The following is a 26,157-nucleotide window of genomic DNA, read 5'->3' as shown; positions in this document are numbered from 1 at the left end:
CTTTACCGCGGCAGTCCCCGAGTGCCACACGTCTTTTTTTTTAAATTAAAGCCTTTTATAAGGTACAAATTTATTTTTCTTCAAAAATCATTAAGGAATTTCTGTAAAATAGATGAAAATAATTTCCTACAATATTTAACGTATCGTGCCAAAATGGCGTTCGGAACGTTTTCAATTTTGCCGCGTAAAACTTTCGGTGCGGTGTAACTACTAATCAGAGAAAAAAAAAATGTAGATTTAATCACATTCATATATCTTTTTGTAACATCAGACGAGTCCAACAAAATTAACATAAAAAAAACACTAACCGTATTAAACCAAAAAGATACATACAAATTAATAAAGTTATTGAAACCGTTCGCTGTTGACATTTTGACGACAGCGCCATCTGTGACCAAATAGTGGAAGCCCGAATCGATATTGTATTTTATATATTGGCGCCATCTATACGTCGCCAACCTAAAACGTGAGACACGTTTCTGGTCTTTTGTGCTAGATGGCGCATTCAGTCTAAAAAATTAATTCTTCATCAGCGCCAAGAAAGTTGATTTTGGATTTTTAAAATCTAATTCACTATGATTGATACGGTGGTGCATTAGTTAATGGTTTAACTGTTGACGCGTCGTGGGTCGTTAGTTCGATTCTCGCATCGGGCAAACATTGTATCTATACTGATAGTAGAAACTCTTGTGAGTCCGCACGGGTAGGTACCACCGCCCTGCCTATTTCTGCCGTGAAGCAGTAATGCGTTTCGGTTTGAAGGGCGGGGCAGCCGTTGTAACTATACTGAGAACTTATACCTCAAGGTGGGTGGCGCGTTTACGTCGTAGATGTCTATGGGCTCCAGTAACCACTTAACACCAGGTGGGCTGTGAGCTCGTCCAACCATCTATGCAATAAGCAATAAAAGTGCAAGTTGCCTGACCTTCGTTCATCGCCATATCCATCAGCTGCAGGTCCTCGTCGTTGAGGATCGACTGGAGGAAGCCGTCCTGGTTGACTGGCCCCGGCATCTCGGCGGGCGTGTTCTGAAACCAAGCGAAGTTATCAGGGTTTCTCTCGCAGCGGATCCCCCCATGACCCCATCTGATCCTCCTGCTGACACCAATAAGGACCGTCATCTATTTACGAATTTTGCGGATATTTTTCTGGACCGATTTAAAAAAAAAGAGGCACTCGATTGTGTTTTTTAATACGCTTTTATTAGCTTGAGACGTATGTATGTTAGTAGTATGTAACGGAATCTTGGAGCATGATTTTGAGCCCCTTAAAAACGTCGGATTAACTCGAAATTTGGTATACTTATTAGAGATCGATGACAATTCAATATTGAAAAAATTTAAATTCAACTAAAAAATTAAATATAAATAATAGTTTAAAAAAAACTAACAAAATACGCTTTTATAGAAAATCCAATTAGAAAATAGAAAATAAATAATAATAAATTTGAATTGAAAAAAGTGCAAGAAAAAATTATTTTATTGTAAATTTGAATGAAATTTTCTGTGTACCTTCAGGTGGATTCGAGAATGGTTTAGATTTAAAGATCAGCCGTCAGACGGCGCTGCAGTCGATATCTAGGTTATTTATCTTTCCTAGAAATAATTTATGTCGCAAAACAACGTTTGCCGGGTCAGCTAGTCTATACATATATATAATTATAATTATATTCTCGTTACCTGATAATAAACTCCATCCTGCTGTTGCGAGGGATGAGTACTCTCAACTTTGTACCCCCCTTCTATGGGAGCAGTTGCCCCTACTGGGAATCAAAGAAAAAAAAAACTTTTTTTTTGTATTTCTGCAAAGGGCTCATGTGCCTGACTTTGAAGGGTGGACCTAATGGTGTACTGTAAAATGTGACCTTAGAGCTTCCGTCTCGAGGTGGGTGGTGGCATTTACGTCGTAGATGTCTATGGGCTCGGGCTACCACTCAATACTAGGGGTGGGGGACGTCGTCCCCGGGTACCCCGGTCCCCGTCGGGTAGCATGGATGATCCTTTGCTAACAATAAGAGTAGGACCATCTTTCTACCACACTTTCCCTCGTCAAGGCAGAGTCATTGTTAGCGCTGTCATAAGCCAGTCTACCACCTAAAGGTCTAGAGGTCCTACCACCAATACAAAAAACTGGTGGTAGGACCTCTTGTGAGTCCGCACGGATAGGCACCACCGCCCCGCCTATTTCTGTCGTGAAGCAGTAATGCGTTTCGGTTTGAAGGGTGGGACAGCCGTTGTAACTATACTGAGACCTCAGAACTTATATCTCAAGTGGGTGGTGCATTTACGTCGTAGATGTCTATGGGCTCCAGTAACTACTTAACACCAGGTGGGCTGTGAGCTCGTCCACCTATCTATGCAACAAAAAAAAACACGTTTTAAATCTAGAATGAAATCCTCTAAACTTTGACTCACCCTTCTAAAAACGAAGAGAGAATCCTCTGCAGTAACAATGTTCCGACATGACTCACCATCAGCAACTTACCGTACGCATCCGGATGTTTATCGGCCACCGGAGCCGGGAGGGGTGCGTGCGGCGCGTGCGGCACGTGAGCAGCGTGAGGTCCGTGAGGTCCGTGGGGTCCGTGAGGTCCGTGGTAGTTCGGAGCATAGCCGGCCGCTCCATGGGCGCTGTAATGTAACTCTCAGATGTTTACACAGATACATGTGATATTGAGTTCCCCAGGGACCGAACCTCGCCATCCCCACTGGTGTAATATGGTTTTTGAGGACATCGCCCGGTGCAAAGTGGTTATTGACCTGGAGAAATGAGGTCTAAGTCTGTCTCGTCCAGTCACGAGAAAGGCAATGTCGAAGGTAATGTTTGTAGGTAGTTATTGACCTGGCGAAATGAGGTCTGTTTTGTCCAATCACGAGAAAGGCAATGGCAAAGGTAATGTTTGTAGGTGGTTATTGACCTGGCGAAATCAGGTCTGTCTCGTCCAGTCACGAGAAAGACAATGGCGAAGGTAATGTTTGTTGGTATCCATCCCCACGCGATCGAATCTATGATGAGGAGTTTCGTACGATAGCCACGGCAACCGTTATAGCGCCCGAAGGATTGTTATGTTGAAATTGGATTGATGATAGAGTTTCTTGTTAGTCCGCACGGGTAGGTGCCACCACCCGACCTATTGTTGCCGTTACGCAGTAATGCGTTTCGGTTTGAAAGCTGAGGCAGCTCGTGTGCTCTAAAACTAAGACTTGGAACTCATGTCTCAAGGGTGACGTAATCAAGTTGTTGGTGTCTATCGCCTTGTTTACCAATGGTAATTTTATTTTTATTTTTTATTGCTTAATTGGGTGGACGTTCTCACGGCCTATCTGGTGTTAAGTGGTTACTGGAGCCCATAGACATCTACAACGTAAATACCGCTACCTACCTTGAGATATAAGTTCTAAGGTCTATAGTTAGAACGGCTGCCCCACCCTTCAAACCGAAAAGCATTACTGCTTCACGGCAGAAATAGGCAGGGCGGTGGTACCTACCCGTGCGGACTCACAAGAGGTCCTACCACCAGTAATATACGCAAATTATAATTTTGCGGCGAACTCTGCTTTGGCGGGGATGGTGAGTATTCTTTCGGCTGGTGTTTCAAGCGTTCGAAGCGGTATCGTCACCTGATGTTGTGCGGGTGCTGGTGGTGATGGTGGTAGTGTTGGTACTGCTCCGGTGGCGGCGGGATGGTCAGCAGAGAGGCGAGGTCCTGCCAGCGTTGCTCCACCGACATCGACCGCATCAACGACTGCCGACAAGGAGACGAGGGATAAGCGACGCATACTCTGACCGATGACTATAAGACCTCCGATATCAGGACGTGAATATCTAATTTGGACATGAGCTTGAAGTCTCAACTGATGCTGAACAGCAACTATTCCGTCTGGAACGCATGGGCGCTTTGCGAAAATCATATTTTTGCTTTCAGTCGACGATTCGACTTTAATTATTGACACATGACACGATTATAGTCATTTCTTTCCCCTTTAAGGTCGGGAAAAGGCTCCCAACTTCTCTACCTTTCATACTGCTCCTTTTATTCTCTACCTAATCGTTGGTATCCTGAGAGCCTTTACAGCTTCGGGTAGGTGAGCTCACGGGCTCAACTTAAGAGAATTGAAACTGGCCCTGGCAAGAGCAGGGTTGAATCTACTGCCGGATCGGAATTGCGATCCGCGGAAAGGATCTTATCTAAGAAGTCTATAGCTAGTTTACACGTCGAAATCTCTCTAGTCGATGAGTTCGACGAGGACGGTGACCGGTAAGTTATTTTTTTCCTTACCCGTGCTGATAAGTCTTGAGAGGCTATATCAGCTTCTCCTTGACGTGGAGTTGAGCTCACGGGGCCCAAGCCGGGTGTGTTGCTAACACTGGCCCTAGCAAGAGCAGTGCTTCGCAGAATCTACCACTGGATCGGAAACGCGACCCACTGAAAAGATCCGGCGAGAAACTCAGTGGGCTATGTCTATGGATTAATTCACTCGTCGAGCCTTTGGTCGCAAGCGACGGGTTCGGAGAGGACGGTGACTGGTGCTTGTGGTTCCTAAGAGCACCGTTAGTGGATCGGGAGGATCCGTTAAGACGTGTTTAGGACGACGTCGAACCGGTAAGTTCTGCTCCATTATCCGTCCTACTCCTCAGCGCCCAATCATCGCTGGCTCAATGACATTCGAAAACCTATAAAACCATAGACAGCTTCGAACGTTGGCGCGAAATCACAGAACAAACATGGCACCTTTCGCGCCATCCAAAATAAATATTAGTTTTGTGTTATTTTTTTTTTGTTTATCGTTCACGACAGAACGACGCTATTTAACGGAGAAATTATTATTTTAAACGTTAAAAATCGCGTAACGCTGTTAATTCGCTATTCGCGTTAACGCTACCGATACGTTAGAGACACGCAGCGTTTCCTCACGACGCAACCGCTTTCCAGAACGTTCTAGAGTGTTCTGGAACGTTCGATAGACGGGCCGATCGGTTCTGTGTTAAGTCTTCGTGATGTAAATGAAGAAACGCCTAGAATGGCACCCGCTTTTCTGAACGCGCACTGTTCATTGCATTGATCGATAAACTATGGCCCTTCTTTTTCACCCAACCGCAAGATATTAGTCGTGGTCCCAATTGCTTCGACCAGAACCGATGGAAGACTCAAAATTTCTCCCCACCATTACGCACATATCCCTTTGTACCAGCTCAATACTCGGAGAACTTTACTAGCAGTCTCAAAGTCATATAGCTACCACAGTCGTTATCCTACGCGATTGGGACTTGGATGTCGCGTCTGAGAATGAGTGGCGGCATTTACGTTTTAGATGTCTATGGGCCCCGATAACTACTTAACACCAGGTGGGCCGTGAGCTCGTCCACTGGTCAAAGCAATAAAAAAAAACTATAAAGACAAATCAGTATAAGAGATCGCGGGCACCATTCTAAGTCAAAAATCGGTCATCGTCCTCGTCGAACCCATCGCTTGCGACGAAGGGCTCGACGAGTAGGTAAATTAACCCACTGAGTTTCTCGCCGGATCTTCTCAGTGGGTCGCGTTTCCGATCCGGTGGTAGATTCTGCGAAGCACTGCTCTTGCTAGGGTTCGTGTTAGCAACGTCGTCAGGTTTGAGCCCCGTAAGCTCCTACCTACTAGTTAAGGTTAAAATAGAATAAATGCTGAAATAGCCTCTCAAGGCTATCAGTTTAGGTAGTAAAAAGAAAAAAAAAGAAATCTAAGCCAACGAACAGACATCAAGTGTAATAACAGTTCGCGCGAAAGTCGCCCAAAATGAGGAGTACCAACAAAAAACCGAGCGCAGACAAGTGTCTCTTGTAACAGTTCTCCAGTGGAATACGGACGGATCGAATGTTGGTCGACCACTTGTGTGACGACAAACATGACTGCTCCATATGGCGGTGTTTGCTTATGGGCACGCGAGTCACGAGAGACGGACTTGAGTTTGAAAACAAAAAATAAAACTAATATGGTATGTCGGAGGCGGTCATTATTTTGGTAGCTAAACGAAACGCAGCACGATTCCCGAGAGATGGCAGCACGATTGCGGTATCGTCGGAACTCGGCTAACTTCGTACGACAGAGCCTAGCCGATGGAGGCGCGTAGACGCCATCACACTTACCAACCAGCCTTCTTGAAGAGCGGTGCCTCCGTCCTAAGAACTGTCATTCGTTTTCGTTTGCTAACGTCAAGAGAAGATTTCTAAATTCTTCTAAGACAACAAACATGATTGGTGTACTCAATATTTCTCTTAGCTGAGAAAACCTTCCCTTTGTCGTCGTCCCTGGTGTTAAGCTGTTACCGGAGCCCATAGACATATACAATGCCGCCGCCGTCTTAGTTTTCATAGTACAATGGCTGCCCCGCCCTTCAGACCGAAACGCGTTACTGCTTCACGGCAGAAATAGGCAGGGCGATGGCCCTACCCGTGCGGACTCACAAGACGTCCTACCACCAGTCCTACCACCGTATACCCCCAAACCCACACTCGTGCACTAAACACGGACGCTAAACCGTTAATAAGCCACCGGTTACTACACCTTAATAAACACTAACCTGACAAACAATAAAACAATTCACACACAACTTCGCTGTTCGCGCTTCTCTCGTTAAGTACGACTTATTGGCTGGTCATTAGCAGCGGCAAAAGCCCGAATTTCGGCACATTTTAGACAAATCGACGAGCATCTTCGAACGCAATCGTGTTTAATGTTTTTATGGTCCGCCATAAATGCGTCTCTGTTTGAGGATGCTACCGACTAAACGTAACTGAGATAATTTTGATAAAACGTGTGAAAGTAAGTATGTAATCTTTAAATTAATACGCGAAGCAAAAACTTTGTACCGGCTTGTTACGAAAATTGCGTGGACGGAGGAGTATGAAATTTCCCACACTTATAGTAGGTATATAGATAAATGTCAGGGACCGGGAACTGCGGTACTTTAAGACATTTTTTTTGTTGTATGGAAACTAGCGACATCTTGTAGCGGTTGCCCCTAAACTTATATGTTGTTAAAGTTAAGACATTTAATTATTAGATAACTAAAGATCTATTATCTATGGGTGAAGCTGGGGATTTTATCATCATCATTCTCCTGCCCTGCTCCCAGTCACCTGGGGTCGGCGCAACATGTTTTCTCCTTCCATACTCCTCTATCTTATATAATTTCATCGCTCACTCCCCTCTTACACATATCGTCTTTCACGCAATCCATCCATTTCTTCTTCAGTCTACCTCTTCCTCTATATCCTTCCACATTCATAGTTAACACTCTCTTACCAACCTCATTTTCATTTCGTCTCATCACATGTCCATACCATCCCAAACGCGCACTTTTCAGCTTCTCTATCACAGGTGCCACTTTCAGACTTCCTCTAACATATTCATTCCGTATTCTATCCATTCTCGTTACTCCACACATCCATCGCAATATTCCCATCTCTGCTGAATGCAATCGCCTTAAAAACTTCTTATGTTTTGAATAAATTGCAATATATATAAATACGAATATGAAGGGCTAGGCCATTTTTGGCGCTGACCGGCTCGTTATTAAACATCTATACGCCGGCGTTAAGTTAATCGCGTCTGTCGACCAGTCGTGACGAACAGTGTGCTTAGTGCGAGTTTTTTTACGCTCTCGACAACCTAAAAGTTAACTCACATTTGTATGCAGTTGGGACAGTGTCCCTAGCGGCAAACGTAGGCAAACTTTCCAGCTCCATACAAATTAGAGCTAACTTTTACGCTATCGAGATCGTTAAAAAACTCGCACTAAGCACACAGATCGAGGCACGGTCCTCGCGTGACGCGCAATTATCTCCACGTGGTCTCGATTACGGAGTGCCGATCGCGTGTTGGAAATAGCCATACGCGGAGGCGGCAACACCGCAATTCTGAGGCACCTTGAGACTTTTCAAGGTTCCACGTTGTACTCTATTGAAGACTGGAGGGCTTTTGTGTAACGACACCCAATCACTAGTGAACTAGGGACTTATTGAAGTTTTTTTTTCTTTTCTTGCTTTGATGGGTGGACGAACCTGGTGTTAAGTGGTTACTGGAGCCCATGGATATCTATAACGTAAATGCGCCACCCACCTTGAGATATAAGTTCTAAGGTCTCAAGTGTAGTTACAAACCGAAACGCATTACTGCTTCACGGCAGAAAATAGGGCGGTGGTACCTACCCGTGCGGACTCACAAGAGGTCCTAGCACCAGTAATTACGCAAATTATAATTTTGCGGGTTTGATTTTTAATACATGTTATGTTATTAATTCACCGTGGAAGTCAATCGTGAACATTTGTTTAGTACGTATTTCAAAAAAAGATCTTCGAATTAAGTGAATCTGATGAAGTGAAAGAGTAAAATTAAACTTGCGACAGTTCGTTACGGCTAGAGAGAAAAGATACAATTTGGGAAGAGCAAGAGTGAGAGAATAGACAGAGCGTCTCGCGAACCACTCGATCGTCGAGAGAGAGAGAGGACAAAGCGAGCTAGATCGTTTCTCTTATACGCAGCATTCCCTGTTACAAGAGAAACTTGATTTATGGATGAAAACCACAATACTACACACTGCAAAAGAAGTATCGCTACTTTCACGCGCACCATTTTAAAAAGTCTATCTTAACGCGCTTTCATTAGTCCTCTATCTATTTATCTATGTGACCCACTAAGTTTATAGCAGGACCTTCTTAGATTCAGCGAAGCACTGCTCTTGCTAGGGCTCGCCTTAGCGAATTTTCTCAGGTTGAGCCCGTGAGCACGCCTACACGTCAAGGAGAAGCTGAAATACCCTTTCAAAGCTGTCAGCGTAGGTAGGCAGAAAAAAAAACCACATTCGGACCGTCGGTTTACCGAATAATATTTAACCAGCCCGGTGGAAGATCTTTCCTTTCGTCGTAAACCTACAGCTTGCATAAAATTACACTGGTACTAAAATTATATTTTCCAGAAAAGAATTATCTTATCTATTCTATCTATATATTAATACGTGAAGCAAAAACTTTGTATCCCTTTTTACGAAAATTTCGCGGACAGAGGAGTATGAAATTTCCCACACTTATAGAAAATATAGAGAAGGAGTGCACAATGCTAATATTTTTTAATATAATGCATAAAAAATACATTAAACCAATAAAGAAAACATTACGCACACTAAAATGTATTTGACACACACACCCACACGTATACCTACTATTTTGTTTATTGTTAAATTCTGAGATCAAGTTGAGAATAGATTAATATTGTTTTTCTTTAATATTATTTGTCTATGGTGTAGCCTTGGCGAAATCTGTGATTATAGGTCTTTGACAATAGAACCATGATAATGTTCAAACTTATAATTTAAATTAATAATTATAGTCGAGTTTCGACTACCGGGCGACCGCTAGTATGTATAAAAATGAATTGCTGTTCGTTAGTCTCGCTAAAACTCGAGAACGGCTGGACCGATTTGGCTAATTTTGGTCTTGAATTATTTTTGAAAGTCCAGAGAAGGTTTAAAAGGTAGATAAATAAATTAAAATGCTCGGAATTAAATAAAAATAACAATTTTCTTTTTCCTTTGATGTGTCCCCCGTCGGACGGATTCCTTTTGTTTGTTTTAAGTTTATTTTATACAAAAGTTTAGGTCTTTTATTTATCGATTGAGGCACTACGAAGTCTGCCAAGTCAGCTAGTCAATTATAAAAATAATACATATTAATTATCCAGTAATTTTTTGTTTTGCGGACCTACTGTCCCCCCTTTGTGAGTAGCGCCGGGGCATGATGTCCCTTCTTGCCCCCTCATTCACTACCCCACTGAGTTTACACTATTACTGTGCAATAAGGTCGATATTCGCATATCACCATTCACTTCTGGACATCCACAAAGGCTCCCTAGATCGAACGCGAAGCGGCGTAATGACACTTATCAACGAAGCAACAAAAAAGACCAAACGAAACTAATAGTATAATGACATGAAATTAAAACAGAGATAGATACTTTGACGAGCCGGCCGTCTCAAGGTCGTGGGGCCGGATACCAACAATGGCCTCCGCGTAATAGGAAACCGATTTGAATATTTGTCGCCGAGACCAAGAGATGAAAATGAAGATCCGTCCCTATATGTATGGCACGTTCTGCAATGCAACAGATTGATGACGGCAGTAAAGCCATCAGCGCGATTAGCAGCGCCCTGCGATGGCCAACCCGCATACCCAGCGTAGCAATTATGGCCAAGCTCTCCTAATAGTCCCGCAAGAGTATGCGCGGGCAAAAGCGTGCCGCCACCACCACTTATTCGCGGCGTTGGCGGGGCTGAGCTAGGAACTGTCCTATGCCCAGGGCAATTGCGCTGCTAAACGAATTTCTGTCGGAAATCCAGGACGCTGACGTGTTTGCCAATAGTTGGGGAATACTTTTTTTCAAAATAATGTATTTTTAGCATAATAATAGTACTTAATAATTTTAATAATGTTTTTTGTGTTCGAGTCAGGCGTTTTGGTGTAAACCTGACTTTGTATTGAATGGAATAAATAAATAAATAATAAATAGATGACGAGCTCACAGCCCACCTGGTGTTAAGTGATTACTAAAGCCCATAGACATCTACAACGTAAATGCGCCACCCACCTTGAGATATGAGTTCTAAAGTCTCAGTATAGTTACAACGGCTGCCCCGCCCTTCAAGCCGAAACGCATTACTGCTTCACGGCAGAAGTAGGCAGGGCGGTGGTACCTACCCGTGCGGACTCACAAGAGGTCCTACCACCAGTAAGTCTCAGTTATGTGATGGTTATTTACCGAAACTTTTTCGGTGGGATTTTTGGGAGAACCCGTAAAGCTTGCTCCAGCGCGGTAATTCCCCCACGCTCGTGCACTAAACACGGACATTAAGACGTTAATAAGCGACCGGTTACTATACCAAATTGACAAACAATTCAAATAACTTCGCTGTTCGCGTTCGAGCCAGAAAGCGCCATGTTATAATATCTAATAATGCTTCTTAATCAACCCTCTCTAACTTAGGTTCTTGTGAATCCATTCTTAAGCATTGACATTATGTTTTTTGTTAAGCTGGTGGACTTAGAGGGCTATGCCAGTGTAACCAAGCGAGTAGGTGACCTCACGAGGTTCTAAACCTGAGGACGTTGCTAACACTGGCTCTAGCAAGGGCAGTACTTCGCTGAATTTAGCGCCGGATCGAAAACGCGACCCGCTGAGAAGATCCGGCGAGAAACTCAGTGGGTAAGCATTGACGAACATGCCACGGTGCCAGGAAAATCATTGTGGGATATGATAAAATATAAAAAAACCATTTAATCTTGTATGGCTCCAAAAACTCAATACAATCGAAGCGCGTGATGGCTTCGCGGCCTGTATAGCCAGCACGCCGTACCCAAAGCATACCAGTTCGAAGACGGCCATTATACAAAATTAACGTGAGATTTTCATTTCGTTTACCCCAAGGCGGGTAGCGCGTCCTATACACGTCTAAGACTTTGTTCGGAGGCTGATCTGATTCAATATTGACATGTGTCAGATTTGACAGCTGTCATTTTCAAAATTTGTCTGCCACTTCATTAGTGTAATTGCAAAGGGCCGAAGACCTGTCCACCCTGTGGACTATTTTGGAGCTATGTTTCATGACGTAAAGCTCGTGAAATAGGAGCTTATTCAGGTCATTTTGGACGTGGCAAAAATGATCACTCGTAGCGGCTGTCAGTGAGAGTTCATTTACTATCAAACACTCACCTGATATTCGTGTAAATCCATAATCACAAACTAATTTAAAGATATAACAAATAAATAGTAGACTAAGTAAAAACTAACTAAAAATATTGCACTTATAATCAGACTGTCCACTGACGTGGTTAATATTGCACGAGTTTACTAAATCAGGTACCTAACGGTTTTTAGTATTATTTAAAAAAAAAAGTCACATTATTCAATCACATTTTTCTTCCAAACAATCCGTACGTCTTTGCCGAATTAAAACAAAAAAAAACAGTCTCATAGTTGAATTAAAAAAAAAAAAACAGCATAACAAAAAAAAAACTTGTATTTGAATTCGCGCGACGAACTCAAATCGCGAGGACGCATAATTCGAAATTTGAAAATAAAAAAATTATTATTATTCCACTCTTGATGCCTGATGCTTTTATTCGTTCAGCCGAAAAGGGCGTTCGATTTTTGAAATATTATTCTTTCGGAATGTCGCGTAGACGGTTCGCGCGCGCTTCGCCTTCATGTTTTTGCGCGCGACTGTACCTACTTCGTTAGTCGGGCGAGCGCTTCCGGCGCTGGTCCGACGCGACTGTCCGAGAGAGGTACTGTACTGTACCGTTGGCGCAATAATGAAAAAAAAAAAAAACGATTATACACACATACACGCACACAGCATCGAAGCGATCATGGCTGTTTGTGCGTTGAAGTATCTGAAGTACAAATTTAAATTCTTTTTTTGAGATTTTCGACCGGATTTCGTTGATGCGGGCATTTGGGACGACATTCGTCTAACGTGCGGTTAGCTTAGGCGCATATTGCGCGCGATTGCCGGTTTGTTCGCATATATGTATATATATAAAATTTCTAACTTGTGAGCTGTATATTTTATTAATATTTCGAATTGTGTCTGTCTGAATAAACAAATTAAATTAAGATTATTTTTTATATTTATCTTATCTATACTGGTCAACATATTAAGGCGAAGTTATGATATTATTGTATCTTGGAGTCTAAAAGGCTAAAAGGCTATATAGGGTTTGAGCGATATTTCGTTTAACACGCGACATTTATTTTTGTAATTAAAGGTCCGTTTTATTTGGTATCAGCATCAACAGGGTACTACATTCAAATAGTTATATTTTTTTTGTTTATGAATTTTTAAATCGCTCTCTTGTATGATTTTGCAAAAATGTCGCTAACACCAAATAGCCTTTTATTTCTACAATTTTTTTATTTTTTTATATGGAAACGAGCAAAGTCGCGCTCTCCCTCTAGCGTATATAATACATCGGTGTGAAATCGCCGGAGTGATGCTTGTAACAGCGCTCTGCAGTCATTTCCTAACGGTAAGTCTGTAAACGAGGCTTCGAGAGTCGCCCGTTGACTTTCTTCAAAAGCCCCCACACCGTTAGGGATGGCGCGCACTGTAAATTTAATAAGGTTGTTTTGAAAGAAAGAAAAAAAAATCGGTTTACGTATGGTAGTTTTACGTGATGACGTCAGCAGCGAACCTATTCGAGCTCTGACGTCACGCGAGAAGAGAGACGAATGTGTCACAAGCCGATCGTGCCTCTCTATCGCTTGTTCCGCGCTCTCGCTTCCACACTCAGGCGGAACGTGACACTTTTACGTGCGTGCATAGGGTGTTTATCGATTTAACCGGTCATCGTTCTCGTGGAACCCGTCGCTTGCGACGAAGGGCTCGACGAGTAAATAAACCCACAGACACAGCCCACTGAGTTTTTCGCCGGATCTTCTCAATGGGTCGCGTTTCCGATCCGGTGGTAGATTCTGGGAAGCACTGCTCTTGTTAGGGTTCGTATTAGCAACAACGTCAGGTTTAAGCCCCGTGAGCTCACCTACTCGTCCGGTTACGCTGATATACCCTCTCAAGGCTATCAGCATAGGATGGAGAAAAAACATCGATTCATAAGACGTTATCCCGTTAAAAAAAAAGTATTCTTGATCAATGTATCTTAGAAAACGGCCAAGAGCCCCTGAACCGGATCTGATCATCAGCGTCGTCAGCACTCCCCAAATCGGACTCCCAGGCGGACGCGTAGATACCTCAATACTGGCCTTACTAACGCGAATCATACCCTTCATTCCAAAGCTCTCCAAGTCTTCCCTTAAGTTTCGTGATGCAAAAACTCGGATATTCCCAACGAAGTATATATTGGTAAATTAAAAAACAAAAGAAAATTATTATAATAGTATTCACATTTACAACGGTTCAAATATTTTATTTATCATTAGAGAATTTATTAGAAAAAAAAAAAAACCTTAAACTAATCCTTTTAAGAAATACGAATCATTAAGAGAATCCAAATTTAAAAATAAATCATTGTACCATCAAAGATCGATCATGCGGACGAAAGTGTAAATTCAAAATGAGAATTAAAAAAAAAAACTATCAAATTCGAAATTCGAATTCTTTTCCTACCATGTTTCAGATTTTTCGTCTTCAATCAAAGTAATGTATCTTCTATTAATTTAAAAATAATAATAAGGAATAAATACATTCTCTTTTCGAATTTCAAATCGAGAACGAGACGATAGTTCACACAGCTCTGCCATAATTAGAAAACGTACAAATCAAATCTATAGATACAAATACGTAAGGTCATAACATCCAATCAGTGATAGGAATATGATCATTACGCGCACGATTTTAATGTCATTTTCCTATTCAACACGATTTACGGGCGATTCGTTGCATCGACAGCCGCGTGATCGTATATTTCGCTTTTGTATTACACTAATTTAGCTTTTATTAACAAGCGCTTAGAGTTTATTTTACTCCGCACTTATGTTTCATGTAGGTCTGTCCGTTTTGGTAATCCCGGAATTTCTATTCTATTCATAGTGTAATGCTAGGCGAATGTGATTGATATAATATTTTCAATTTTCATTGTATAAGTCAGTCGGTATCTGCGATTGACAGCGCCATTTTTTTATTTTCGTCATATTCACCGTTAAAAAGATAATTTATATGAATTTAAACGGGATAAAGACGGTGTGCGGTGTACTAAGTGCGAGTTTTTTAACGTTCTCGATAGCGTAAAAGTTAACTCAAGTTTGTATGGAGTTAGAACAGCGCCCCTAGCGGCAAACGTAGGCAAACGTTCCAGCTCCATACAAATTCGAGTTAACTTTTACGCTATCGAGAACGTTAAAAAACTCGCACTAAGCACAGTGGTATATAAAAGTATTGAACCCTTCGACTGCCGTGTAGGTCACCGGTGTCCTACGCGGCGCACTGAAGTAATTATGTCGATTTCTGTTACTAAGGCGAATGGATTGACTTAACTTGCCTTCTTTTGTTTTTAAGCTATTGCATAGATTTTATCGCGGGCTTTGAGCGCGGCGACTGAATCAAGAAATTCCGTAACGAAAATAACCTGACACTCCCACTACGCCTACTACGTAGCTCGCGTTCAACACAGTCACACGTTGCGCTTGTGTAGTGTTTGTGAAAAAGCGTGTGGCGTGACGTCACACCGCATGCGCATCATGAAAAGTCTGCCCATCTCTCTCTCGCGCGGTCTAGTTTATGAGTGTGAAGGGGACAGTTAATGTTTTGCTTTTATTAATGTTTAATATAGCGTGGTCTTGTTTTATTATTGTTTTAATATTAAATTATCATTGTCTAATTATAATTGCATAAGTTGATAAAAAATGCTATGCAATAGCTTTACCGCGGCAGTTCCCGAGTGCCACACGTTTGTTTGTTTTTCTATAAAAATATATATCGAGGGATGAAAGGCTATTTGGTTTAAGCGACATTTCGCTTAACAAGCGACATTTATCTTTGCAATTAAAGATTCGTTTTATTCGGTATCAGCATCAACGGTTCGATGTTTTTAATTGAACTTCAATTGTTTTTACCGCATTCCTCAATAGTTGAATAATTATTTTTTTTGATACCTATTTGATATTTTTTCCAAATTTTAAACTCTTCAATGGCTCTCCTGTTGAGTTGCAAAAATTTCGCTTAAGCCAAATAGCCCCTCAATATATTTATGTTAATAACTCGGAAGTTTGGGCAGTTGGTTTAAGCTTAGCTAGGACTTTATGGCGGGCATCCGGATAGACGTAAATGCCGCCACCCACCTTGAGTTATGAGTTCTAAGATCTCAGTATGGTTACAACGGCTGCCCCGCCCTTCAAACCGAAACGCATTACTGCTTCACGGCAGAAATAGGCGGGGCGGTGGTACCTACCCGCGCGGACTCACAAGACTTCCTACCACCAGTAAGCTGTAACGTGGGCGTGCTCATTCAAAGCTCCTACACTATATTCCACTCTAGTTAAAGAATCGCGCTTAAATTATAATTAGTTCTAAAGGTATCCTGAGTGAATATAGGAGCGAACGAGCTCACAGCCCGCCCGATGTTAAGTGAAGCTTGTAGATATCACGCGAATGCCTCGTAAGCTACAGCATTAAAGGTTGAATCTCCATTAATAAGGCATAATTGCAAACGACTTTTCCCGTTAGCTTTGCGCAGAGCATCCGAGAGCTTTCACTATCGCGTGTAAAGCACAACACAAAGCAGCTTTCGTACACCGTTACAGACGATGACCGAATGCGTGGAGTATGTTGTCCGTGGACAACAGCAGTCCAGGTACATGGAATTTTATTGCTTAGATGGGTGGACGAGCTCACAGCCCGCCTGGTGTTAAGTGGTTACTGGAGCCCATAGACACCTACAACGTACATGCGTCACCCACCTTGAGATATAAGTTCTAAGATCTCAGTATAGTTACAACGGCTGCCCTACCCTTCAAACCGAAACGCATTACTGCTTCACGGCAGACATAGGCGGAGTGGTGCTACCTACCCGCGCGGACTCACAAGACGTCCTACCACCAGTAAAAGTCGCCGGGTGATGGTACAATAATGATTCGCTCTTTCCATCTTGCCTTGGCACGAGTCGGAGCTGCGAACTATAGGTCAATCACGTTCTATTCAACTGCGAACCGAAGTCATCGTGTCGCGGACCAGATTAAACATCGGACATTTACAGAAATGACTAAGCTTCAATAACCACGTCGACCGACCATCTTGAGACACGAGTTCTAAGATCTCAGTATAGTTACAACGTCTGCCCCGCCCTTCAAACCGAAACGCGTTACTGCCTCACAACAGAAATAGGCAGGGCGGTGGTACCTACTCGCGTGGACCCGCGCTCCGCTTCGGAAACATTAAATTTTATTATTGAATAGTTGAGTCCCGCGATGTTACCCGCGGTTATTGTTGCATCGCGGGTGACGCTGCGGGGCGAAGCTAGTCTAAAAAAGCCTAGCCTAAGTTACTCTTTATATCATCACCTACCTGTCAGTGAAATTCCCGTCTAAATCGGTCCAGCCGTTCCAGAGATTAGCCGGAACAAACAGACAGACAAACAAAAATTGTAAAAAATGTTATTTTTGTGTATGTACCGTATAAGTAAGTATATATTCATATGCATGTAGTAAAAAGCGGTTATTTCAATATGACAAACAGACACTCCAACTTTATTTATATGTATAGATATATACATACATATCTGTGCGTACTGCGTACCCGCAAATAAGTCTACAGTTATTTCAATAAAATCCAAAAGTCGACCTGATCAGCGACATGGGTTACCTACCGCGTTATTTTTTTTCATCTAACTTTCTTCTCGATATCTAAATACATTCCTATTGTGTGTTAGACGGGTATTGTCGCGAACTATGTATACATATATAGATATATACAATTAAATTATTAGTAAATAATTTTAGTTGAATAGATTTCACCTGTGTACTGGTTTTTTTTTTCATACCTAAGCTGATGGTCTTGACAGACCTCATCAGCGTCACCGGGCGAGTATGTGAGCTCACGGGGCTCAAACCTGACGTTTTTGCTAACACGAACCCTAGCAAGAGCAGCGCTTCGCAGAATCTACCACCGAATCGGAAACGCGACCCGCTGAGAAGATCCGGCGAGAAAAAATAAATGGGCTGTGTCTGTGGTTTGAATTTAATCAATCCCTTTATATCCTACGACGATATCACTCGTAATATTTGCCGTGGTCATAGACATGTCTTTTCGGATCCTCCCGATCCTTTCTCGGTGATTCCGAAGTATTCCAAGCACTGATCATGTGGAATACGATTTATATTTCGACGGGCAACTTAACCCATAGACACAGCCCACTGAGTTTCTCGTTGATCATCTCATTGAGTCGCAATTCCGATCCGGTGGTAGATTCAGCGAAGCACTGCTCTTGTTAGGGCTAGTGTTAGCAAATTCTCTCAGGTCGAGCCCGTGAGCTCACTTACCCGTCCACGCATAGCTAGAATAGTCCCTTAGACTACCAGCAAATAGGCAGAGAAAAGACGAAGAAATAACCCTATCCCGCACTCAACATATGAATATTAATCATGATTTAAAAACCGAATCACCCAGCAGAGTTCATGCAGAAAAGAACAATGAAATAGTAATTAGTTTAATAGTAATTATTAACATAATCGTTGTACGGTCTGACGAACATTATTCGATTCAATTCCAATGAATAGCTTTCGGTGAAATAATTTCTTTTTCTATTAATTTTTCCCGAAATTTCGGCAGTTTTTTTTTATTCGTTGTCATGGCAACGCCTTGTCAGTTGAACGAGTAATGCAAATATCGGCCTAAAGGATAAGACGGCCGGTGCGTTCGTATCGATCGACGCGACTTTGCCAAGGTTCGAATCCCGCAGGCGGATACAAATTTTTCCACAAAGTAGGTAACGCCATCCCGCCCATTTTTTCCGAAAAACAGTTTATAAGTTACGAAATTTAAATGAGATGAGAATTTAAACAAAAAAATTTGCATTCTGCACGCCTTTTTTTTTTTTTTTTTTTTTTTTTATGATTGAAGAATTACTGGTGGCCCGGAGGCCTTTCCAGTTTCACCAGGACAGGTGGGCGAGCAAAGGCTCAGCCAGGAGGGGTGGGATTTGCTAACAGCTGCCCGAGCGCCTCCGAAGGAGACCTAACAACTCAAGAGTAGCTGCTTCGCGAATGAATCTACTACCGGATCGGAATCGCGACCCGCTGAGAAGATCCGGCGAGAAACTCAGCGAGCTGATTCATGGGTTAGGTTGCACGGCGAACTCTTTGTCGAGTTCGACGAGTACGGTTACCGAGGTCCCTAAGCCTGCTCCTAGTGTTAGAGCTGAAGGCGTCTAATGCAAAGGTTATTGGATCTGATGGATCCGTAAGAACGTGTCTAGGGCGTCGACGGTGACTGGCTCCTGCGTGATCAGGATTCGGGGAGTAGTCAGCGGCGGCAACGATAAGGCGATTATCATGACGCATAGCCTTATCGAAGTACCGTTCCGACGCTGACTTCATGTATTTCTGAATAGATTCGAGGCCCAGGTCGTCGTGTAGGTCAACGTTCCTCACGAACCACGGAGCTCCGACGGCTAACCTGCAAAAGCGGGATTGTAGAGATTGAAGGGTGTCTATGTTTGTGCGGGCCGCGTGAGCGAACACCACACTCGCGTAAGTCATGACGGGGCACTCCTTCTCTATATTCTATATAAGTGTGGGAAAATTCGTACTCCTCCGTCCGCGCGATTTTCGTAAAAAGGGAGTACAAAGGTTCTGCTTCACGTATTAATATATAAGATATAGATTAGTTTTCGAAAGATTCAGCATTTAACACAAGTTTGGCTGTGGGTCTGCTGCTGGCTTAGTTTAAGACGTAAAAATTGGATCAGAGCTGTAATACCGAAGGATAAAAGGGTATTTAGTATAAGCGACATTTCGCCCAACACGCGAAATTTATCTTTGTAATTAAAGGTCCGTTTTATTTAGTATCAGCATCAACAGTTCGATGTTTTTGATTGACTTCAATTAAGTTTACCCCATTCAAATAGCTGAAGAAGTGTTTTTTTTATGATATTTTTTAATAAATTCGTCATTCTCCTGCCCTTCTCCCAATCAGCACTCCTCTATCATATACCATTTCTTCGCTCACTCCCCTCATACACATATTATTATCGTCTTTCACGCAATCCACCCATTTCTTCTTAGGTCTACCTCTTCCTCTATATCCTTCCACATTCATAGTTAACACTCTCTTACCTCAACCTCATTTTCATTTCGTCTCATCACATATCCATACCATCACATTTTTTACCAAATTATAAACATTAAATGGTTCTCCTGTAAAGTAACAAAAATGTCGGTAAAACAAAATAGCCTTACACTCCCATGATAATATAGTCTTTGATCTTCGCAAGTAGTAATAAAAATTGAGATTACTACGTTCTCCACCAGGACAACCTTAGCTTTTCAACTTTACATTATCTATTGCTAAGATGTACGGACTGGTTCACGATCCGCCTAGTGTGAAGTGGTCACCGGAGCCCATAGACATCTACAACGTTAATGCCGTCGCCTACCTTGAAATAATAGTTCTAAGGTCTCAATTTTTACAGTACAAAGGCCTCCCCATCAAACCGAAACGCATTACTGCTTCGCGGCAGAAATAGCTAAAACAGTGTTACCTACCCTCGCGGACTCACAATACCACAAGTAGAACTGTAAAGGATTCGCAACGAGACATCAAACCGTATGTTTAGTTTCTGGTCTCCCTCTCTCACTCTCTCTCTCTCTCTCTCTCTGTCTGCCTTAAATCGAGACAGCCGCCGTGATCCTCGAGCACTTGACAAATGGTCCGTTGACAGTAGCTTGACAGGTACGTAGGTAACATTTTTTTTTCACTCGCCCGCCGAGCAAAGGGCCGTGTTTATATTGTCCCTCTAATTCTCTTGTAGACACTTTGGGTTAACCGCTAATGCGAGTTTTAGTGGATCTCGTCAGTCTTTCGAAAAAAAAAAAAAAAAAAGCGTATACAGTTTTTCGTCCCAATTAATCCGCTGCTCAACTGCTGTAGATAAGTATGTTATTGCGTTTTAAAGGCAAACATCCGCTTAAATACACGACCTAGTATTTTGAGGTCCATGGGCACTGGTAGGCGATTACCAATAAACGACCCGAAATCTCGTCGAGCCTTCGCGATTACTAAATATTTCAATTGGTTTAGCGTAAATTTACAAAAAAATAAATTATGTCACTTCTAAAAACCAGCAACACTGTGGCATCGTTTCGACGTGTCTTTGACAAATGACTTGTAAACAGGTGGGGACCACCTGCGTGACGTACGGACTGACAAATCGTTTTATTAGTGGATAGACGAAAAAAAAATTTTGAGGTTTGAGGCTAAACTGTTGCGACAGCTGCACAGAACACGAGGGCCTTACAGCATTATCTTCGGTAATGGCGTCATTTCAGATCCTCCCGATCCACTAACACCGGTCATCGTTCTCGTCGTACCCTCCGACACAACCCGCTGAGTTTCTCGCCGGATCTTCTCAGTGGGTCGCGATTGCGCTCCGGTGTTAGATTCAGCGAAGCACTGGTCTTGCTAGGACCAGCATTAGAGCAGCATACCTCAGGCTGAGCCGCGTGAGCTCTCCTACTTGTCAGGTGACAGGTTGACCAGTCTTTTGTTGCTTAGGTTTGTGGACGATCTCAGCCCACCTGGTGTAAAGTGGTTACTGGAGCCCATAGACATCTACAACGTAAATACCGCCACCCACCTTGAGAAATGAGGTCTAAGGCCTCAGTATAGTTAGTTCCGATTCTCGTTCTCGGCTTAGAACATTTAGAAGTTCCGTAATTAGAGTAATTTGTGCTTATTATCTGGGTCGCATACTTCAAAATCTTCGCCACGTTGCTCTGCTATTTCAACGAGAACCATGACCGGTGCTTGGAGACCCTAAAAGCACCGAAAGTGGATCGAATAGATCCGATACGACATATTTTTTGGGACTTGGGTTACCCCCTCTATATTTCAACCCAGGTCCTCCCAATGCTAAGTGTAGATAGCTTCAGATCCCATTCGTCTTATCCCCTCGCCTGGTTCCAATATATCGAGTGGTCAAAGGCTAAGCGACATTTTTGCAACTTTACAGGAGAGCAAAGTTTAAAATTTGGAAAAATATCATTAAAAAAAGAAAACTTCTTCAGCTATTCGAATGAGGTAAACTTAATTGAAGTTCAATTAGAAACAACGAACCGTTGATGCTGATACCGAATAAAACGGATCTTTAATTGCAAAGATAAATGTCGCGTGATTCTTGTCCACCTAATGGTTGTCTGGAAGAGATCGCTCTTAACGATAAGACCGCCAATTGTACTTTTTTGTGTTTAATGTATCGCACTGTTTATTTGTTTTTTGGTGTACAATAAAGAATACTCTCTCTCTCTCTCGCGTGTTAAGCGAAATTTCGCTTATACTAAATAGCTTTTCACTCTACGATATAGCCAGACACAGCTTTGTTATAAACATACGTACTAAACGAATGAATTCTTATTAAAAATACTCCAATCGTTACGATTTAATGACCATAATTACCATATTATTCTTTAGGTAAATGCGTTCTTGTGACGCGAAAATGGTAGGTACACTAAGGTAATTATTATAATTGTAGACGACACTTAAGTCAAAGCATATGGAAAAATACGTTAAGATTCGAAAAATTACACGTCCGTGTGTTTTTTTATTAATTTACTACTAGCTTTTGCCCGCGACTTCATCCGTGTGGAAGTTAGTTTGGGATAAAGCTAAGTTTTACCCGCAACTTCATTTACATAGAAGGAACTAAATAATTTTAATGAATAACGTGTTTATTTGGACAGATTAATATAATTGGATGGATTAATATCCTCTTTATAAAAACAGCTTCACAAATAAGCTTTATTTAGAAAAAAATTGGTTAGCATAAAAAAGATTAATAGTGAGCCAACCTTAAAATATCAAAATTTGCTGTCGTGGACTTTTTTTAGAACTTTTAAAGGGGAACAATTCCGTCATACATTATTTTAGCGAAACTTTAAGCATTTCCACAGCGCACGCAGCGGAAGCTCTCAAAAGGAAAAAAACTCCGATTTTGAAACAATTTTTATTGGTGCTCCGCTTGTATTGGTCTTGCCGTGATCTTATATAGCCTATAGATTTCCTCGGTAAATGCGCTATCTAACACTGAAAGAATTTTTCGGATCAATCAGACCAGTAGTTCCTGTGATTAGCGCGTTCAACCAAACAAACAAACAAACTCTTTAGCTTTATAATATGAATATAGATTTTTATTGCCCTTATCGGCAGACTATCATACGGCCCACCCGATGGTGTGTGGTTACCGTCGCCCATGGACTTTAGACAATGCCAGGGGCAGAACCAAGCCGCCGCCTACAGTTAAATACTGTCCACACGCCTCGTTTGAAGAAGGACATGTCATAGTTGACAGTAAACAACTAAAAAAAACGTATTAACACGAATGAACCTACCGCTGCCGCCATCTGTTATTTAAGGGCTATTACTAAATATAAACCAGGTTCGCTTTGTTGGATTATCCTTCTTTTTTTTTTCGTCTTCCGTTTATTGTTACTAACTATTACCTAGATATTGTACTTATAATATGTACAAAAATGCGCTTAGCTAAAAACACTAAAGATTTTGCAGGTATTGAAAATCTAAATTTTACCGAAAATGTTTATTACAACATCGTGTAATAAAAATCAAACCCGCAAAAATTATAATTTGCGTAATTACTGATGGTAGAACGTTTTGTGAGTCCGCACGGGTAGGCACCACCGCCCTGCCTATTTCTGCCGTGAAGCAGTAACGCGTTTTGGCATGAAGGGCGGCGCAGCCGTTGTAACTATACTGAGAACTCAGATCTCAAGGTGGGTTCTGTGTGGCATTTACATTGTAGATGTCTATGAGCATGGTAAACAATTAATATCAGGTGGGCCGTGAGCTCGTCCAACCATCTAAATACACTTAAAATTTTTTTAAGAAAGAAAGATTTTGTAAGTTTTCAGAAACCACAAATTGATAAAATTTAATCAATTTGTCTGTAACAAATAAATATTTGTATGATTTATTATTTTTTAACATTCTGTGTTTAATATATAAGTTTAGGGGCATCGGCTACAAGATGTCGCTAGTTTCCATATAAAAAAAATTTTTTGTCTTAAAGTATCGCAGTTTGAGGGCCCTGGCCTTATTTGAAGAAGGATATTGTTATAGCGCTCCGAAAACACTGGAGGGTAGTTTCTAGCCAAAGACCTCTTCGTCTTGAGGTCGCATTTTGACGTTAACACGACCTCAATGCGTTCATTTATTCGAACACACATCTCGAACCGTTCTCATCAATGTTAATGCTAAATCCTGCAAATCATTCCGTCCACATTGACAGGATAAAAGCCGATATCGATTCTGATGTATCGATACGAGAACGATTGCGATTTTCATAATCGATATTTCGAATCGACAGCCGGACAGCAAAGGGCGTGGGCTTGAATTATAAAAGGATACGAACGCGCTTAGTCACGATCCTTCGAGAATATTCCACTTTGCGATTCGTGAAAGGGCTTTTAAAATGGCGTATGATTATAAAGTCCTTTTTTTTAGAATTCTAATTATGTGTTAGCCTAATGGATGAGACGACCGGTGTGCTTGAGGGAAGCGACCGTGCCAGGGTTCGAATTCCGCAGACAGGTACCAAAATTGTCATCGTGGAACGAATTACATCATGTACCCGCAAAAATAGTAATATGCGTGGTTATAATTCTGTACAATTCAGACCTCAAGTCTTGAGGTCGATGACGGCGTTCTTGTTGTTGTCTATGGGCTCTACCAACCACTTAACATTAAGCGGGTCGTGAGTTCTTTTATTCGACTATGCAATGTAAATGCGCCTTCGCGGTAAGGCTGACAGATGTCATTGATATTATTTTGTAGAGATATAGATGTATGGAGGATAGTTTACGACAGGAAATTCATGTGACGTAATGAAAAATAAAATGTTATTAATACACTGGTGGTAATTAATATACTGGTGGTAGGACCCCTTGTAAGTCCGCTCCGGTAGGTACCACCACCCCACCTATTTCTGCCGTGAAGCAGTAATGTGTTTCGGTTTGAAGGGTGGGGCAGCCGTTGTAACTATACTGAGACCTTAGAACTTATCTCAAGGTGGGTGGCGCATTTACGTTATAGATGTCTATGGGCTCCAGTAACCACTTAACACCAGGTGGGCTGTGAGCTCGTCCACACATGTAAGCAATAAAAAAAAACATATTATTAAAAAACAGTCGCTTAAAGACTGTATATCGAAGAGCGAAATGCTATTCAGTTTTTCAGTGTCAAGCGACATTTCGCTTAACACGCAACATTTATCTTTGTAATTAAAGGTCCGTTTTATTCGGTATCAGCATCAACAGTTCGATGTTTTTAATTGAACTTCAATCACCTATACTCCATTCGAATAGCTGAGGTTTTTTTCCAAATTTCCAAATTTTAAACTTTAAAAAGTAAAGTTTCTTGTAAAGTAGCAAAAATGTCGCTGAAGCCAAATAAAATTTCACTCTTCGTCGCCACGTCATCAATCGATTTTACGTGAAACTATACGTATATATATATATTATAACTAACGTGTTTCACATCAAAAGAACCATAATATTGTGGTAAGGACCTGATTGCTGACTGAAGGCGGATGAGAGGCGATTGCATTCAGCAGAGATGCGAATGTTGCGATGTATGTGTGGATTAACGAGAATGGATAGAATACGGAATGAATATGTTAGAGGAAATCTGAAGGTGGCACCTGTGACTGAGAAGCTGAGAAATGCGCGTTTGGGATGGTATGGACATGTGATGAGACGAAATGAAAATGAGGTTGGTAAGAAAATAGTAACTATGAATGTGGAAGGATATAGAGGAAGAGGTAGACCTAAGGAGAAACAGATGGATTGCGTGGAAGTCGATATGTGTAAGAGGGGAGTGAGCGAAGAAATGGTATATGATTGAGGAGTATGGAAGGAGAAAACATGTTGCGCCGACCATAGGTGACTGGGAGAAGGGAAGGAGAATGATGATTGTGGTAAGGACCTTCGAATTTTAATTAATTTTCCTAATAGAGTTGATATTAGCTCGCGCGTACAGGCAGCGCTATCCTTTTTTTTATTGCTTAGATGGGTGGACAAGCTCACAGCCCACCTGATGTTAAGTGGTTACTGGAACCCATAGACATCTACAACGTAAATGCGCCACCCACCTTGAGATATAAGTTCTAAGATCTCCGTATAGTTACAACGGCTGCCCCCACCCTTCAAACCGAAACGCATTACTGCTTCACGGCAGAAATAGGCAAGGCGGTGGTACCTACCCGTCCGGACTCACAAGAGGTTCTACCACCAGTACCTAATTACGCAAATTATAATTTTGCGGGTTTGATTTTTATTACACGATGTTATTCCTTCACCGTGGAAGTCAATTGTAAACATTTGTTAAGTATGTATTTCATTAGAAAAATTGGTACCCGCCTGCGGGATTCGAGCATCGGTGCATC

The 26,157-nt window shown here is 41.9% G+C and overlaps 1 protein-coding gene across 12 annotated transcripts in view; it reads right to left on the bottom strand.

Moving 5' to 3' along the window:
- The window catches only part of LOC101735722 (segmentation protein cap'n'collar), a 143,317-nt gene that overhangs the window by 22,570 nt on the left and 94,590 nt on the right, over window positions 1–26,157 (bottom strand). For all 12 annotated transcript variants that reach the window (XM_038014016.2, XM_038014008.2, XM_038014015.2 and 9 more), the window contains 4 exons: window positions 3,621–3,745; window positions 2,485–2,630; window positions 1,680–1,762; window positions 926–1,028 (listed from right to left, as the gene is read on the bottom strand). In XM_038014016.2, coding sequence (XP_037869944.1) covers window positions 926–1,028; window positions 1,680–1,762; window positions 2,485–2,630; window positions 3,621–3,745 — 457 coding nt within the window. The remainder of the gene's footprint in view (window positions 1–925; window positions 1,029–1,679; window positions 1,763–2,484; window positions 2,631–3,620; window positions 3,746–26,157) is intronic.

The sequence above is a fragment of the Bombyx mori genome, chromosome 11 (assembly GCF_030269925.1).
Source record: "Bombyx mori chromosome 11, ASM3026992v2".
Lineage (NCBI taxonomy): Eukaryota > Metazoa > Arthropoda > Insecta > Lepidoptera > Bombycidae > Bombyx > Bombyx mori.
Note: the sequence above shows the minus strand (reverse complement) of the source record. Positions and strands in the feature narration are given on the sequence as shown.